This window comes from Neopsephotus bourkii, unplaced genomic scaffold (assembly GCF_033783945.1).
Source record: "Neopsephotus bourkii isolate Nb327-2 ecotype Australia unplaced genomic scaffold, CSIRO-AGI_Nbou_v1 NB_234, whole genome shotgun sequence".
NCBI lineage: Eukaryota > Metazoa > Chordata > Aves > Psittaciformes > Psittacidae > Neopsephotus > Neopsephotus bourkii.
Window position 1 is genome coordinate 20,586,026 of NW_026900744.1, and position 13,850 is coordinate 20,599,875.

Genomic DNA, 13,850 nt, shown 5'->3' on the forward strand with positions numbered 1-13,850 from the left:
CAAAGCAGTGGAGGAAGCCCACCTCTGGCTGTGCCTCAGTACCTACAGCTGTGCACACCCTCCTGAGACTCCACTGACCCCAGGCAGGTATATCTTTGTGCTGAGAGCCTTTCCCAACCCCTAGTCCCCATGACTATATAATGTGGTGCTCACAGTAGAAAGGACTGGATTTGAACAGTTCCTACCAACCCTAAGAAAATTGTGTCTCGGTTTCCACTATAGGCATAGAAGAACTTTTGCATCCATCCTTATGGAACATGTTAAACCACACTGGGTTTTCTTCACCCATGCTAGTGAAGACATGGCTGACACTCTAGCCTCATCCAGCCTATGGGAGCTTGAACTGTGGGAGGGGACAGCAGTCCTGAACTAGATTTAAATATTTGTTGATAGATCACTATCTTTTATCCTAGTTTCTAGCTGGTATAGACATATTGTCATGCACAGCATCAGATCTTGGATCTTCACTCACTTTGTCCAGGCAGAAATTTTACTAAGCATAAAGAAGATAGCAATTTCCAGATCTGTGAGTCTAGAGCATCTGTAACATACATATTGGCACATACTGAGAAGGACTGTAATGTGCACCTGAATTTACAGTGTTGCCTCAGTGCAGACGTTCACAGGCCAAAGAGAGGGTCAGGCATTTAACACAGCTCTTTATCTTCTGCTGAACTCTCCAGCTGCCTGTAAGAGCAGCAGACCCCCACGCTGGGTACACACGGTCCAGATGTTGGCTGGACGATCAGGACCTCTCTTCACCTGTATTTTCTGCTTTGCACAGTCTGTTGACACATTGCAGACATGGAACACATCCGTCTTACAGTTTGGGGATCTCCATGCAGAACACTGGCATCTGATCCAGGAGCAGCTGATTTATCTCGCTCATACTGATATTGTTGAGACAAATGCTGAAAGATTTTGTGTTGGTTATTTCAGTCCGTGCTTACACAAGTGGCCTTGGCACTCAAGACAATGGATTCCCTAAAACAAGACCTTCTCAGAGGTTACTTTCTTGAAGGAAATTTTTTCTGAAGCTCTCATAATGCAAATATTATAGCATACAGTACATCCTTAAAATTTAACTTCACATCTTGTGTGGCAACCAGGAGCTTGGGTATCTGTGCAAGCCATACAAGCACAAATAGAGCTTGTTCTGGAGTGCTTACCTCCTCCTCATACTCTTGTGTCAACTGCATACATTTTGGCAGTAGCTGTTTGCGAGGATGGCAAATGCACATTTGTTACAATTGTCCCAGCTGAGGAATAGCCTTTCCTCAAGGAGTAAGCAGAGTGGAGTCTTCCAGAGCTGGTCTCTGTGAGGCATAGGGAGAGAAATAGGATCTGCTATTGAGTGCTTGGTGACTTTCAGCAGCAAAGCCTCAAAATGCAGAGAAAGCAGCACTCTAAGATATGACATAATCACACTTTTAATGTGATACCAACACCTCAGATCCCACCTGAAGACCTTGATGTGCTTTCTAGAGATACTGAAATAATACTTTTCCCATTTTACAGCTGAAGACATTGTTACTGGGGATGAGCAACCATCCGGAACAATGTCCCCAAAGGACTTTCCCCACCCTGTGTGCCTGTAGCACATCCTGAGCACCTGAAGAACACCCTGAGCGGTGGCTCTATCTCTGAACAGTGTCTCAGCCCTGCCACAGTTCCTCACCTCTGAAAAGATATGTGCAGCAGGTGAGCAGGGCCCCAGATAAGAAACAGCCAAGTGACCCCGCCATGCCAAGCCAACATGACCAGCCAAACTTGTACTGGATGCCCAGAAACACGTTGTGGAAGACCAGAGAGGAGCGTTCCACGTAGACATCAATGGCATACCACACTGAGCCAGTAATTCCTGGGAGACCTGCAGGACAGGAGGGAGGTACCACACAGAGCCCCCAGATGGACCACAAGATCACAAACAGAAAACCTGGAGCTATAGCCTGCTGTATGATGAGTCAGGCTTTAGGATGCAAAGACCTTCCTCGGACAGCAGGTTTTGGTCCCTCTTCAGTCTCAGCCCAGTCACTTTGATGTGTTCACCCTGGCTCCTACTGATACCAGGTGGAAAGCTGTCAGGCAGAAGCTGTACCTCACAGCACTCACATACACCATCAGCGCCAGCTGGCAGCACTTAGGTTACTCCAGTATATGGCAGAAATCTCCCTTCTCAGCTTGTTTAACAACTTGTTGCAAAGTTGCTCCACGAGTTTGATTTTCTAATCTCTCTTGACTTGCAGAACTTTGACAGTGATTTTCAGACAAACTTTGGGTGGTGAATGGAGGATTCTTAAAAGAAACTCTCCAATTTTTTACATGTGCTCCCAGTGGCTGGGGTGAGTTATATGCGAAATCTGTTTACAATGAATCAGAGGTGGATGCTCAATATTGGCATGAAGCTAAGTGAAATTACTTGGTACCTAGTTAGCTATTTATTTTTGCATTTAAAATTCTCCCACTGGCTGTAACAGTAAAGCACCTTAGTTGGGTATTTATCACCTAGGAGGACAGATGTGTTATTATCCTTTTATTAGAGATTGGCTGCAGAGATTTTGGGCTTAGTGACTTGCTCAAGGTCACACAATCTGTGGCAGAGTCAGGAACTGAACCAGAATTCTGGGACTTTGTAGTCCTTCTGCTATTAGATCCCTTTGCCTTGTCAACAACACTCACTTCTTCACAGTAAAATAGCAGTAAATGGAAGCCAGTCAACGCATGAAATATAAGTGGAGAGATTATATGTTCTGTTAGGGGCAGGCAGTGAACAGAGGCATTTGCACAAATAAAAGCAAATAAAAGATCCTTCTCCCATGTTTACCCTCTAGAAAATCACCGGCTCCTCTCCCGACTGGCTTTCCCAGAGGGTGTCCTGCAAGATGCAGGCACAGCAGGGAAATACCTGCAATGAGCAACATAACTCCAGAGACCAGGCAGATGCGCAGCTTGATGAGTGGCTCATCAGGAAGGAATTTCACACAGTCCAGTCCCAGGACAAGGAAGAGAAATCCAAAACCTGCCAGGATATCTGCTGTGATCATCATGGCTCGGGTCAGGACCAGCTTCACTGCAGGACAAAAGCAAATCCTTCTAGTGCACAAGAAATGGAAATGTGGGTGGGTAATGGGGACAGATCCTGTGGGAACATTTTTTTCCTGGACTGCAGCTTTCTCCAGCTTCCCCTGGGAGTAACACCTCGAGTAACACCTCACTAAGAAAAGAAACACGGCTTTAACATGTATGCACACCAAATCATGTCTCACTGAGTAGAACAGATACTCTTTTTGTGTACACTTGGGTGTCCCCACCACTAGTAGAAACATCTTTGACTCTTACATACCAGGGTGCTCAGCGAAGATAGAGTCGTACTCATCACAAGTCTGGATCCCATCAAAAACGTTTGTGACACATTCCCACCATAGGCCACGGCATTTTGTACTCACCTGTGGGTTAAGGGAGAAATAATACCATAAGTCAATATACCCACCAACACAGTGGATGGTCAGCTAGGCCCTTCAACATAAATCCTGGTCCCATTCTGTCAATGGCAAACCAGAGTTGTGAAGCTTGAAGAAGAAAAAAAGTAACAACCTGGAGAAAAAGCACAATTTTTTCTGTGTTGCTACTAATGGTTTTAAATTAGAGAAAAAGAAATTCAGTCTAGACATTAGGAAAAGAAAAAAAACCCCAACTTCCTACTGTTAAGGGTAAAAATCCTAAATGAAGTTGGGGGGTGGCTGACAGGAGAGATCTAAGAGTAGGTTTGATCACTCCTTGCCAAATGCTTGTCTAAGAAGAGCAGGGTAGGGCTATGTACCAGATGATCTGAAACTGCTGTCCATGCTCCTCCCTCTACACCATCTTCCTGACAAGAAAGAGCAGCTCAGAGGGTAGTGTGACTGTCAGGGCAAGCACTGCACCTGCTGTAGGAGGTCGCCCATGGCGTGGTGAAGGACAACTTTGCTGCTGAGCAGAGGTGTGGAACTAGGTTCTTCTCCAGATGCACGTGGAGGGCTCCCCCCAAATGACTCAGCCATAAAGACTGGCTGGAAAATGAGAGGCAGCTGGCGTTGATCCTGGTCCTGTGCCTCTGGGTGCTCTGCAGGCTACGGGACCACATGCGCACGAGCCACGCTCATTGCTGAGACATCCAGGCTTGGGCAGACATTGCAGCAGCATCATGGCTAATTGTCTCTGCTGTCTTGAAGTATAGATATCATGCCCAGCCTTCCATAAATCACTTTATTATGGGAGGTGTTTTCATTACCAATGCAAATATGACAACAAGCACCTCTAAAACATTCCTGGAATTGCTCATACAAGGAGTTGGTTCAGCTTTCAACTCCAGCCTGCCCTGTTGCTGCCAGCGACACCCACTGCAGTTAATGGAAGGAGAAACTCTACCAGGGAATTGTTTGATGCTGGGGAAGGGGACCAGGCTTGCTTGGACAATGCAGTAAGTTCATTTTTCTTGTATTGTGTAAATCAGAAAGCAGGTAACGTATCTCAGCCTGTCAATACAGTCTCATTCAAGATGTACTGAGGTCTATAGCCAACTGGAATATTTTTCCACAATACAATGTCTGAGCCAAACTGTACACCTGCTCTGTGATACTGCACTGTGAACAAAAGGCAAGTAAAAATAACTTGCTACTTCATACTGGCAAAAAAAAATAATAATATTATTATGTTTAAATGAAAACAAACTACACATTTTGTTTCATTAAGATGAAAAGTACTTACAATTTCTGAGAATTTCAGTGCAGGTTTGATGACAGATACCAACAAGAAATTAGAGGCAGTGTTGGAAAACCTGGCTTCCTTGATTCTGTGTTTTTCAAGAGAACATCGTTATGTAAAACAATTTGCCATTTTTGTACTAGATGTAGGTTTCTACCATGACCCTCTTAATCCAGCCACAGCTCCTCTTCTGTCTTAACACTCCACCATTCAGGCTGTGCTTGAAATTAGCATATTTTTATTAAATTACATATTTTCCACTTGCATTTGTATCATTTAATGTTCCTTCCAAACCACCATAGGCTTATTGATGCTTCTCTGTATTCAGCTAACACTCTCAGTTACTTCCTCACTTCTTCAAATTTGTATTGTTTTTTAAATCTTACAAGCAGCATCTTTGTCTAAATTATTTATAAAAGGACTAACAGGATTCCAGGCTTTGTCACCCTTCAAGCAAAACAGAAGTCTTGCAGTGCAACAGCTGTGATCATGACCTAGCTTGTGAAACACCCCCCTTTCCAGACTTGATAAATGTTTTGAGTTTCTTGGGATGTTTCAGTTGTCACTTACTCCTGCTAGTTCTGAACAAAGGCAGAAGCAGGGATCAGCCCATCTCTGTGCAGCCCATGCACAGGCAGGGATAAGTGTCTCATTGCCTGCTGCAGAAGTGATGGGAACAAACATCAGAGAGGGGACCTGTGGTTGGCCTGGGCCACTGCTGAGCTATTCAGTTTTCTGTTATCTGCCTCTTCACCTCCTTAGCCATCCCAAGTCTTTGTGCACCCTTTGTCCTTCAAGTTGCTGATCTCCTCCCAAACCACCCTCGAGCATCTTACCTTGCACAGACAGCACAGATCTGCAGGCACATGGGAACTCACTGTTGTAAATGGGAGAGGGAAGAGAGGTGGCTGGGGTGTCACATAAGGACATGGATTTCTCCATCCCATGGCTGGTCTCGTGTTAGTAGCACTAATTCACTCTTTCTCCTCATAGCAAATTTACTCCAGCTTCACTGGGCACAGCCAAAGACTCACTGAGAAGTGAAGCATCACAGCCAAACTCCTCATCCCCCACTTAGATCATGAAACACATTGCTATGACCTGCTTTCCCTAACACAAGTATGCATGTAAAACATAAACTGCATAATGACTGCAATATATATAATTAGATCCTATACATAATTATAATTAATATTAAAATAATTCTAATACAAAAAAAGAGAGACCAAGCACACACTTCCCCTTCTGGGGAAAGCGGAGAAGACAAACATGTGAGTGATGTTAGTCACAGTGTTATATCGCACTATAAAAAGGTGCCAACCTACAATGATTACAAACCCAGCACAAGAGGAAGACAGGCAGCATTTAAGAGTGGTAATATTTTTAATCTGCCTGCAACAGGGAGGGATTGTGTACACAACACGGTGTTTGTTGGGAAGGACATTATGTTTTTTTCCCAGCACAAACCAGTGTAAAAATTGATCCAGGCTTGTCTTGATCACATGGAACACACCAGCTTAAACCCCTTTCTTCATCGCTGTACATAACCTGGTTGTATCTGAAGGGAAGGCAAGGGTTGTGAGAGTTGGCTGGGGTGCCTGCAACCTCTCCAAGGTTGCTGCTCCCACGACTACCTGGCTGCTTTGTCCTGACCTGCTCCTCTCCAGCAGAACCACAGTGAGGGCTTCACACCCTCCCCGCTGCTGGGGGCCAGGGTCAAAGCCAAGCGGCTTTGAGGGATCTCGTTAATGTATACGGATACCTCAAAGGCGGTGCCACTCTTTTCAGTGGTGCCCAGTGACAGGAGAAGGAGCAATGGCCATAAACTAAAACAGAACAAGTTTCACCTCAAGATGAGGAAGAACTTCCTTGCGTTGAGGATGGCAGAGCACTGGAACAGGCTGCCCACAAGGGTTATAGAGTCTTCTCTTTGGAGACATTCGAAACCCACCTATAAATGTTCCTTTGTAACCTGCTCTAGGTGTTTGGTAGGGGAGATGTTCTTCAGAGGTCCCTTCCGACCTTAACGATTCTGTGACTCTCTAATGCTGGAGAATAGAGTTCCTTTCTCTTGAAGTCGAAGTTGCCTGACTTATCCTTATTCCAGCTGAAAATAGAAGTCATTGTAGACCCTACGCCTTTCTGGCCATGGACAGTTTACCTGCATTCCCCTGTTTAGGGAGGCAGTGAGTCATTAGGGCCATTAAGGAGATCAGTGGTCAGGTATTAAGGCTGGGGGCGGTTTTGCTTCATTGTTTAGTATTCACACTCAGAGCAGGAATGTGAGAGTAGTGGCTGCTAATTACCAAACTGGGTGTTAATGGAGCACTTCGCACAGCCCAGGCAGGTGCCTTTGTGCCAACAAGACAAGGTTACACAACCTCAGGGTAACAGACTGGTTCTTTCCTGGACTTATTCTGTTCAGGAGCTGGGTTTCCCTCTTGTTTTTTACCACAGCAGGGGATCCATTTGGCTTTTCTGAGTATGCTGATATCTCCAGCTGATTACAGACAATCCATATCTTCCTGAAATGAATCTAAAATATCTTGATAATTTAATATGATAAATGCAGAGTGATATCCCAGCCAGCATCAGTGGGTGCACGTTGTTCTCTCTGCAAAGCAGCTCACTGAGCAGACACACTGACCATCAACAACCTCACTGCATTGGGTCCATGACCACCTCAGTCATTTCCACCCACCTTCCAGGGCGGGACTGGCAATCAGATTGTCTGGATTTCTTGTGGCATAGAGAAAAAAAATGTATTTTTCTTACAATAAGTTTTATCCTTCTTTCCTCAGATAATTCATTACTTGATGTGAGGCAGCTTAACTTTGCATTGCAATCACAGACTACAGAAGAGCTCTTCTGGTTTCCTGTGCTGAATAGCAGATCAAAAGTTTCTTCCTGATACATTCAGCCAAACTCTCTGTCTTGGAAGGTGTTTCATCTTCACTGCATAAAGTATCCTGTTTGCCAAAGAGCAGATGCTCACACTGCAGCACAGCAGTGCTGGCTGCTTTGGGAAGAAAAATACAAACTGAGTGATGGAAAAATGGTGATGGTTTGGGGATCTGGTGTCTAGGGCACACCTGGCATGTAAGCAGCATTCTGCTTCCTTATTTGCAACTTATTTTTGCCAATACCTTTCTCTAACAGGAGAATACTATTGTTCACACAAGTTCAAGAAGGTATTTTTGACTGTTGGATCTGATGCCAGTCCCCATGCATCCGATAAATTTCTGCTAACCTTACACTTCAATAGCTGTTAAGAAAAAGAGTTGAAGAATACAGATGTACACACTGGACTTGTCCACCGGGTCTGCCTTACAAAACTAGAAACATCTCCAAACCATTCATGCAGGCTGGAGATGCAGAATGAATGATGTACTGAAATTCATGCACATTTAAACGTAGAGCCTGTAGACCTTTCCTGAACTTACTAATTGAGAGCAGAGCCTGGATAATAGTCTGGTAGAGAGAGTTACACAAAATACCACTTATCCCCTGCTCTTGCCATAGTCATTCATTTAATTTTCATCCACTTTCATCCAGCACAACAGGGAAAAAGTACATGGGAGTGAAGAAATGATGTCAGGAACCATTTGGTCTCTCTAGGACGCATTTATTTTGGTGATCAGGCTCTCCTCACCCCAATCTTACCTCCAAGGAATCATCAGCATTCACCATCCAACAGTCTGTCCAGGTAGATGCTATCAAAAACCCAGTAGACAAGAAAGCAAAAAAACAGCCCACATACTGGAGGAAAAACCTCATGCCAGCAGGTGCTCAGCACATCCAAGGGTTGAGAAAAGCAGTGCCCAGCCCTTGTTCTCACAGCTGAGGTAAAGGCAGAACCTTACTGTCCCAGGGCACTGCCAATCTCTTCCAGTGGCTGCGAACAGCCAGAACTTGTCACTTCTGCAAATGCCATCCGTTAGTGATGGCTGCAGGAGCAATGCTAACCTGCAATGGGGAAGGGAGGAGGGTGGGAGCACCCACGGGAGCTGTTGCAGCCAATCCGCCCTGCACAGTTAATGCTCTTGTTATGCCTGGCTGAAGAGAAATGGGTTGCGCAGAAGTGGCATGCAAGTAACTGGAGTCCTAGACTTGCAAGGAAAACAGGTATCATTGCAGGTTTTGGCAATACAGGGATTAAAAAACAATCAAAACTTGTTCTCCAGGGCAGAAGTTTTGAGCAAGGGACACACAGAAGAGCTTTCATGTCCACACACGTTTACTCCTGTACATTGGTTCATGGCCTAGCATTGAGCAACTAGAAAGTATCTTGGTGTTGATCCCAGGGCTTTTGGTTACCCTATTGGTCTGTGATGCAGTGATGATCTAGTTCAATGCAGGAATGTCACTAGAAAGGGAAGGGAAAAAGTAGCAATCATGGGCCTTCAGGGCCAACACCAACAACCATCCCAGCTCACATATAGAGCTCTGTATTCTGCATTTAAGCCAAACCTCATGCTCTGGACATCTATTTGTTCATGGCCTGAGTCTGGCTCAAACGAACTTTCCAAAGAAGTGCCAGTTTTGGGGGGGTTGGTTGGATTTTACTTGATCACTTACTGCCATTGTAACCTTCCAGTTTTCCTGCAGGACTCCTGTGGCAGCAGACGTCACACAGGCTGCTGGGGACAGAAGGACACACAGCCTCTTGTAAGCAGTCTTCTCACTCAGTGTCTCCTCTCACACAGTGCTGAGAAACTCAGCAGGGTTCCAGGTTTTCCAGGAAAACCAAGGGGGAGTGAGATATGAGACTAGAAATTCCTCCCAACCCAAAGATGCACAAAAAGCATCACATCCTCAGTAATCTCCTTTTTTTTTTTTTTTTTTTTTTTTAAGTAGAGCCTTAAAACCACTGAACACCTGCCTGTAGTGGGCAAGTATTCAACATAGGGCTGAAGAACAGATTCTTGCTCTGCTTACAGGCTGCTTGACTAAACTGATGGTGTCTGAAATATCAGCTGTCTCCTCCAGATGGAGCCAGTCGGTATTTTTGTAGAATAGCTCAAAGTTTGCGTTCTCCTACGAAATTTCTCTCCAAATACAACAGCAATAACAAGTTTATTATACAACCCGTACAATTCCTGTCATAACCTCATGAGGCAGTTTTACTGTCAGAGTTAGCACTCTTTTGCCTTGATCCCGGGATCACTCTATTTCTCAGAGTTCACACTGCAGAAGAGGTCCTTAACACATGCTTTGGGAAACATTAGGTAGAGAACAAAAGTACCAGGTTCAAAAGGCCAGGGCATGCAGCACTCCCTGCAGCTTTCATTTTTCTGCTCTCTGTTTTCTAATTCTATTCACAAACACTGACAAATGAGGAACTTCTTTCTCTGCCAGATGCATGTTTTAATATGGTTATGGGGGTATGATACTTTCTGATGAGTTTTCTCACATCCACATGTAAGTATAAGGAAAAAAACAAACAACAAACCACCAAAAAAGAGACCAACACAAAAAAACAAACCAAATCAAATCAAACAAAACCAACCAAACAGAACTTTCCCAAATAAACAAACACGATCTTCACTTTATGGCTTTCTGTAAGAAGGATAGAGTTGTGTTTCCATTGGTTCTGACCCACAGTGACACTGGCCACACATGTCCTATAAACAGGCCACATATATATAGATTGTATTAGTATGAGACATGCCAACAATATGCACCATCTTCCTGTACTAGTCCTGCATTGTATTAATTAACCTATGGCTGCACCAGTTTTCAAAACAAGGTATCCTAGATAGTTATTATTATTAGTAACTTAGAAAAAGTGGTGCAGTGAGCTCAGAAAAGGCCTGGATAATCTGAATTAAGTTGTTAGAGGCGGCAAGAGCTAAATTTGATGGTATCAGAACCTGGATTAGCCAGGACATGTATTATAACCATACGGACCTCCTTGTCTTCTCATTCTGTTCCACACCCAAATACAAGCCTCTTTTAGAGAGAATAAGACTGAGGAGACCTGGGGCCATTTTTCCTCACTTGGTTCATCGTGAAAGTGTGCCCAATACAAATATTACAGAGGTGGAAAGTGAAGAACTCCCAGGGGAATAGCAGGACCACAGTAACAGCCAAAGGGATGTTTCTAAGCTTTGGTAACTGGTCCATCATACTCTCTTCTTCCCATTTAGCCTTCCAAGTGTCCATGAATGTCAGCCCAACGAGCAAACTCCACTAAGGGATGAAGACAGCATGTTATGTTGAGGTGCCAGTGCTGCCTGTGCTTTGTTCCATCTCGCCGTAGCTATCACCCCAGTCCTGGAAAAGTCTTGTTTATTTTCCACATGACCAGCAATTCCTGTTGCTGTCCCAGCTCCATCCATTTCCGGGTGTTCACCCTCCCTGCAGGGCAGGGCAGGAGACTGACCCTTCCTAGAGCAGGATGCCAGTGCTTCCCTGTCCATGAGTCACCGGGGGATGGGAAGTGGATTCACACTAGCCATTTGCATGTAGCTCTGGGCTCAGGAGCATCCTCACCTCAACAGCAGTGCAGGCCAGGCTCCTCCAGTTTTCCCTGGTGTAAGACTGTTACAGAGCATGCCATCCAATGAAGATGGTTTGTGATTTCCATCTGACAAAGTGGCCAATTCAAAATCTAGTCCTTCTTCTGGTCCATGTCTCCAAACAGTCCCATGGAGACTTCTGGAATTATTAGAAAGAATACAATATTCTCATTCAGTAGAAACTGGCAAAGTACAAATTAATACTCTTTATTTAAAACAAGTCAGCATCTTCGTGAACCACAGCCTGCAGCCGTTTCTCATCATACTCTTCTTTCCTAGTTTAGCACAACAGATGACCCTTCAGATTTGGAAAACAGCGGTACCAAAATTACCTCTTTGTATACCCTAAAACCTGGCTGACATGACTCCATATAGCTTTCAAATGGATGTGTAGGCCATACTATATATTCTAACTATATCTTATTCTCTTGACTAACTTAACATATACAGCACTTTGACACTAACAAAAGCATTAGGGTATCTTAATACTTAATTATCACAGCTTGGCCTTGAATGGCTCTTAAACTGTGTGGTATCAATGCAACATAACTTTGCTAATGTAACAGCCTTACCACCTTACCTACACACACTCCCAGCTAAGAGATAAATGCAATACTGGTTGATTGCTTTTATTTCTTATTAACACAAGGTGGTCTGTGCTTTCTGCTAAAGCCAAGCCATCATGCTGCAGAGAGCAACAGAAACTACTGCCAGTCCTGGGAGGATCATAGCTGGTTTCCATCTGTTTACCTACAAAACCATTCTTGCAGCAATACCCTAATGAGGTCGCAGCCCCATGAGCAGAGCAGGGTTGTGTCCTCCTTTTACTCCCGCAGTGTCTAATATATAGTGTAGCAGAGGGCCTTGAGCAAGAGGGAAGTGGTGATGCTGCACATTAATGCATGAAATATGGACCTAACTGCAAGGAAGCAAGCAGTCAGGGAGGTGACTGACGTGTCCAGGACAGAGGCTTGTCCAAAGAGCATGGTTCAGGAGTCAGAGATGATGGAGAGCTTTAGGAGGGGTTTCCCTAAGAGCTCTTCTGCTGCTATGGAAGACTCCATAGGCTTGACTGCCCAACCTTTCCCACTCCTCCATTCTGGTTGTACCCCACTCCATTTCCCTGTTTCATACACCATCCATCCACGGCCTCTGCGTGTCTTTATGTCCAGAGCAGTGCCCCTGGGACATGGGATGCAACACAGATGAATTATGGAGCAGTGTGTGTCAGCTGTAATGTACTACTCCAGCCACGCTCATATGGTCACAAACCCCTGGAATTTAGTTTGGAATTTCCCCAAGGAAAACAGTAAGACTCTGAACAACCTATCATAGAATCATAGACTATCAGGTTGGAAGAATATAAACAATCATCTGGTCCAACATTTCTTGGGATAACATGACCTAGAATAGATGTCCCAGCACACTATCCACATGAATCTTTAAAGTGTTCAACACTGAGGATTCCACCTGTGACTTTTCAAACAGGCAATATATAGGATTAAAAAAAATAAGAAAGCAAAGGGGTTTTCTAGTAGATATGAGCTTGAAGGATTGGTAAGTAAAAACTGTGTTTAGGTATGTGTGTATATACTAGACACACAGGTATGACGCTTGCATACACTCCTTTAAAACATTGTTTTCAATTACTCCAATGCAATAAATAATAAAATAAACATTTCATACAGTCTCTTCAGGCTCTTAAAGTAACATGCAACTTCTCTTCTGTGCAATAAACTTTGTTTCATAGCTGCCTATGAAATCCCACACCTGGGAAGCACACAGTCTCAATGACGTATTATTAACCCTATTTTAGAGCCAGGGAAATCAAGACACTGACTAAGTGCCTTAAACTGAGAGCGTGGATTCACAGTCCCTCTCCTCATGAATACCGGGGCAGCACTCTCTCATAGGCGTGGTGAGATCCTTATCGGTGAAAACATGCATGACCACTCAGGTTTCCTGAAAGCAGCCACCAAGAACACACCGTGCTGTCGCTGCATACCAGCTTCATGCAGGCGTGTACAGGCGGAGGAGCTGGGCAGTGCATTAGACACACCTTTTCTCGGCATGTCAGTAGTTCCAGTGAATAGCCCTAGTCCCCAAGCACCCCGGGGGCTGTTGATGCCCTGCCACGTCCCTGTGGCGTCATCCTCATCCAAGGGTGTGTTTCCCAGTGTGAGCCGGAACTTTCTATTGCCCTGGTGCAAAGGTGATAAAGTGAGTGAAGCACAAGGTCTGTGCCACTAATAGCAGACATGCAGGAAGGGAAGGGAGAGCAGGGTAAATATTTTGCTCTTTCCACAGTATCAGAGAAAAGCAAACAGAGAACTGTGCCATGGAAGAAGGGGTTTGTATTGTGTCTGTGCTCTGTTGGCTGCTTCTCAGACACTGCTCACCTTAGCCTAAGTGAGGGAAGTGAGAGGGGTCATACGTGTGCTTCACCCCGAAGGCTCTGCTGGCTGAAATCCAGCCCCTCTTGTGACTCACTTCACAAGAAACATCCGCTTCAGACCTCTGTGCCCCTTGCTCCTGTTCACCAACCTGCTTATCAGAGAGTGATGAAAGCCTCACTAGGAGAGTCAT

The 13,850-nt window shown here is 44.7% G+C and overlaps 1 protein-coding gene across 1 annotated transcript; it reads right to left on the reverse strand.

Annotated features, from left to right (window-relative positions):
- Positions 1 to 468: 468 nt before the first annotated feature.
- Positions 469 to 8,766, reverse strand: CLDN16 (claudin 16). Its single transcript, XM_061345761.1, has 5 exons — positions 8,407 to 8,766; positions 3,344 to 3,446; positions 2,906 to 3,070; positions 1,679 to 1,870; positions 469 to 1,316 (listed from the first exon to the last, which is right to left on the reverse strand). Exons 1-5 carry the CDS (start codon positions 8,518 to 8,520, stop codon positions 1,177 to 1,179), a joined length of 714 nt encoding a protein of 237 aa, XP_061201745.1. The 5' UTR covers positions 8,521 to 8,766; the 3' UTR covers positions 469 to 1,176.
- Between the last annotated feature and the right edge of the window lie 5,084 nt (positions 8,767 to 13,850).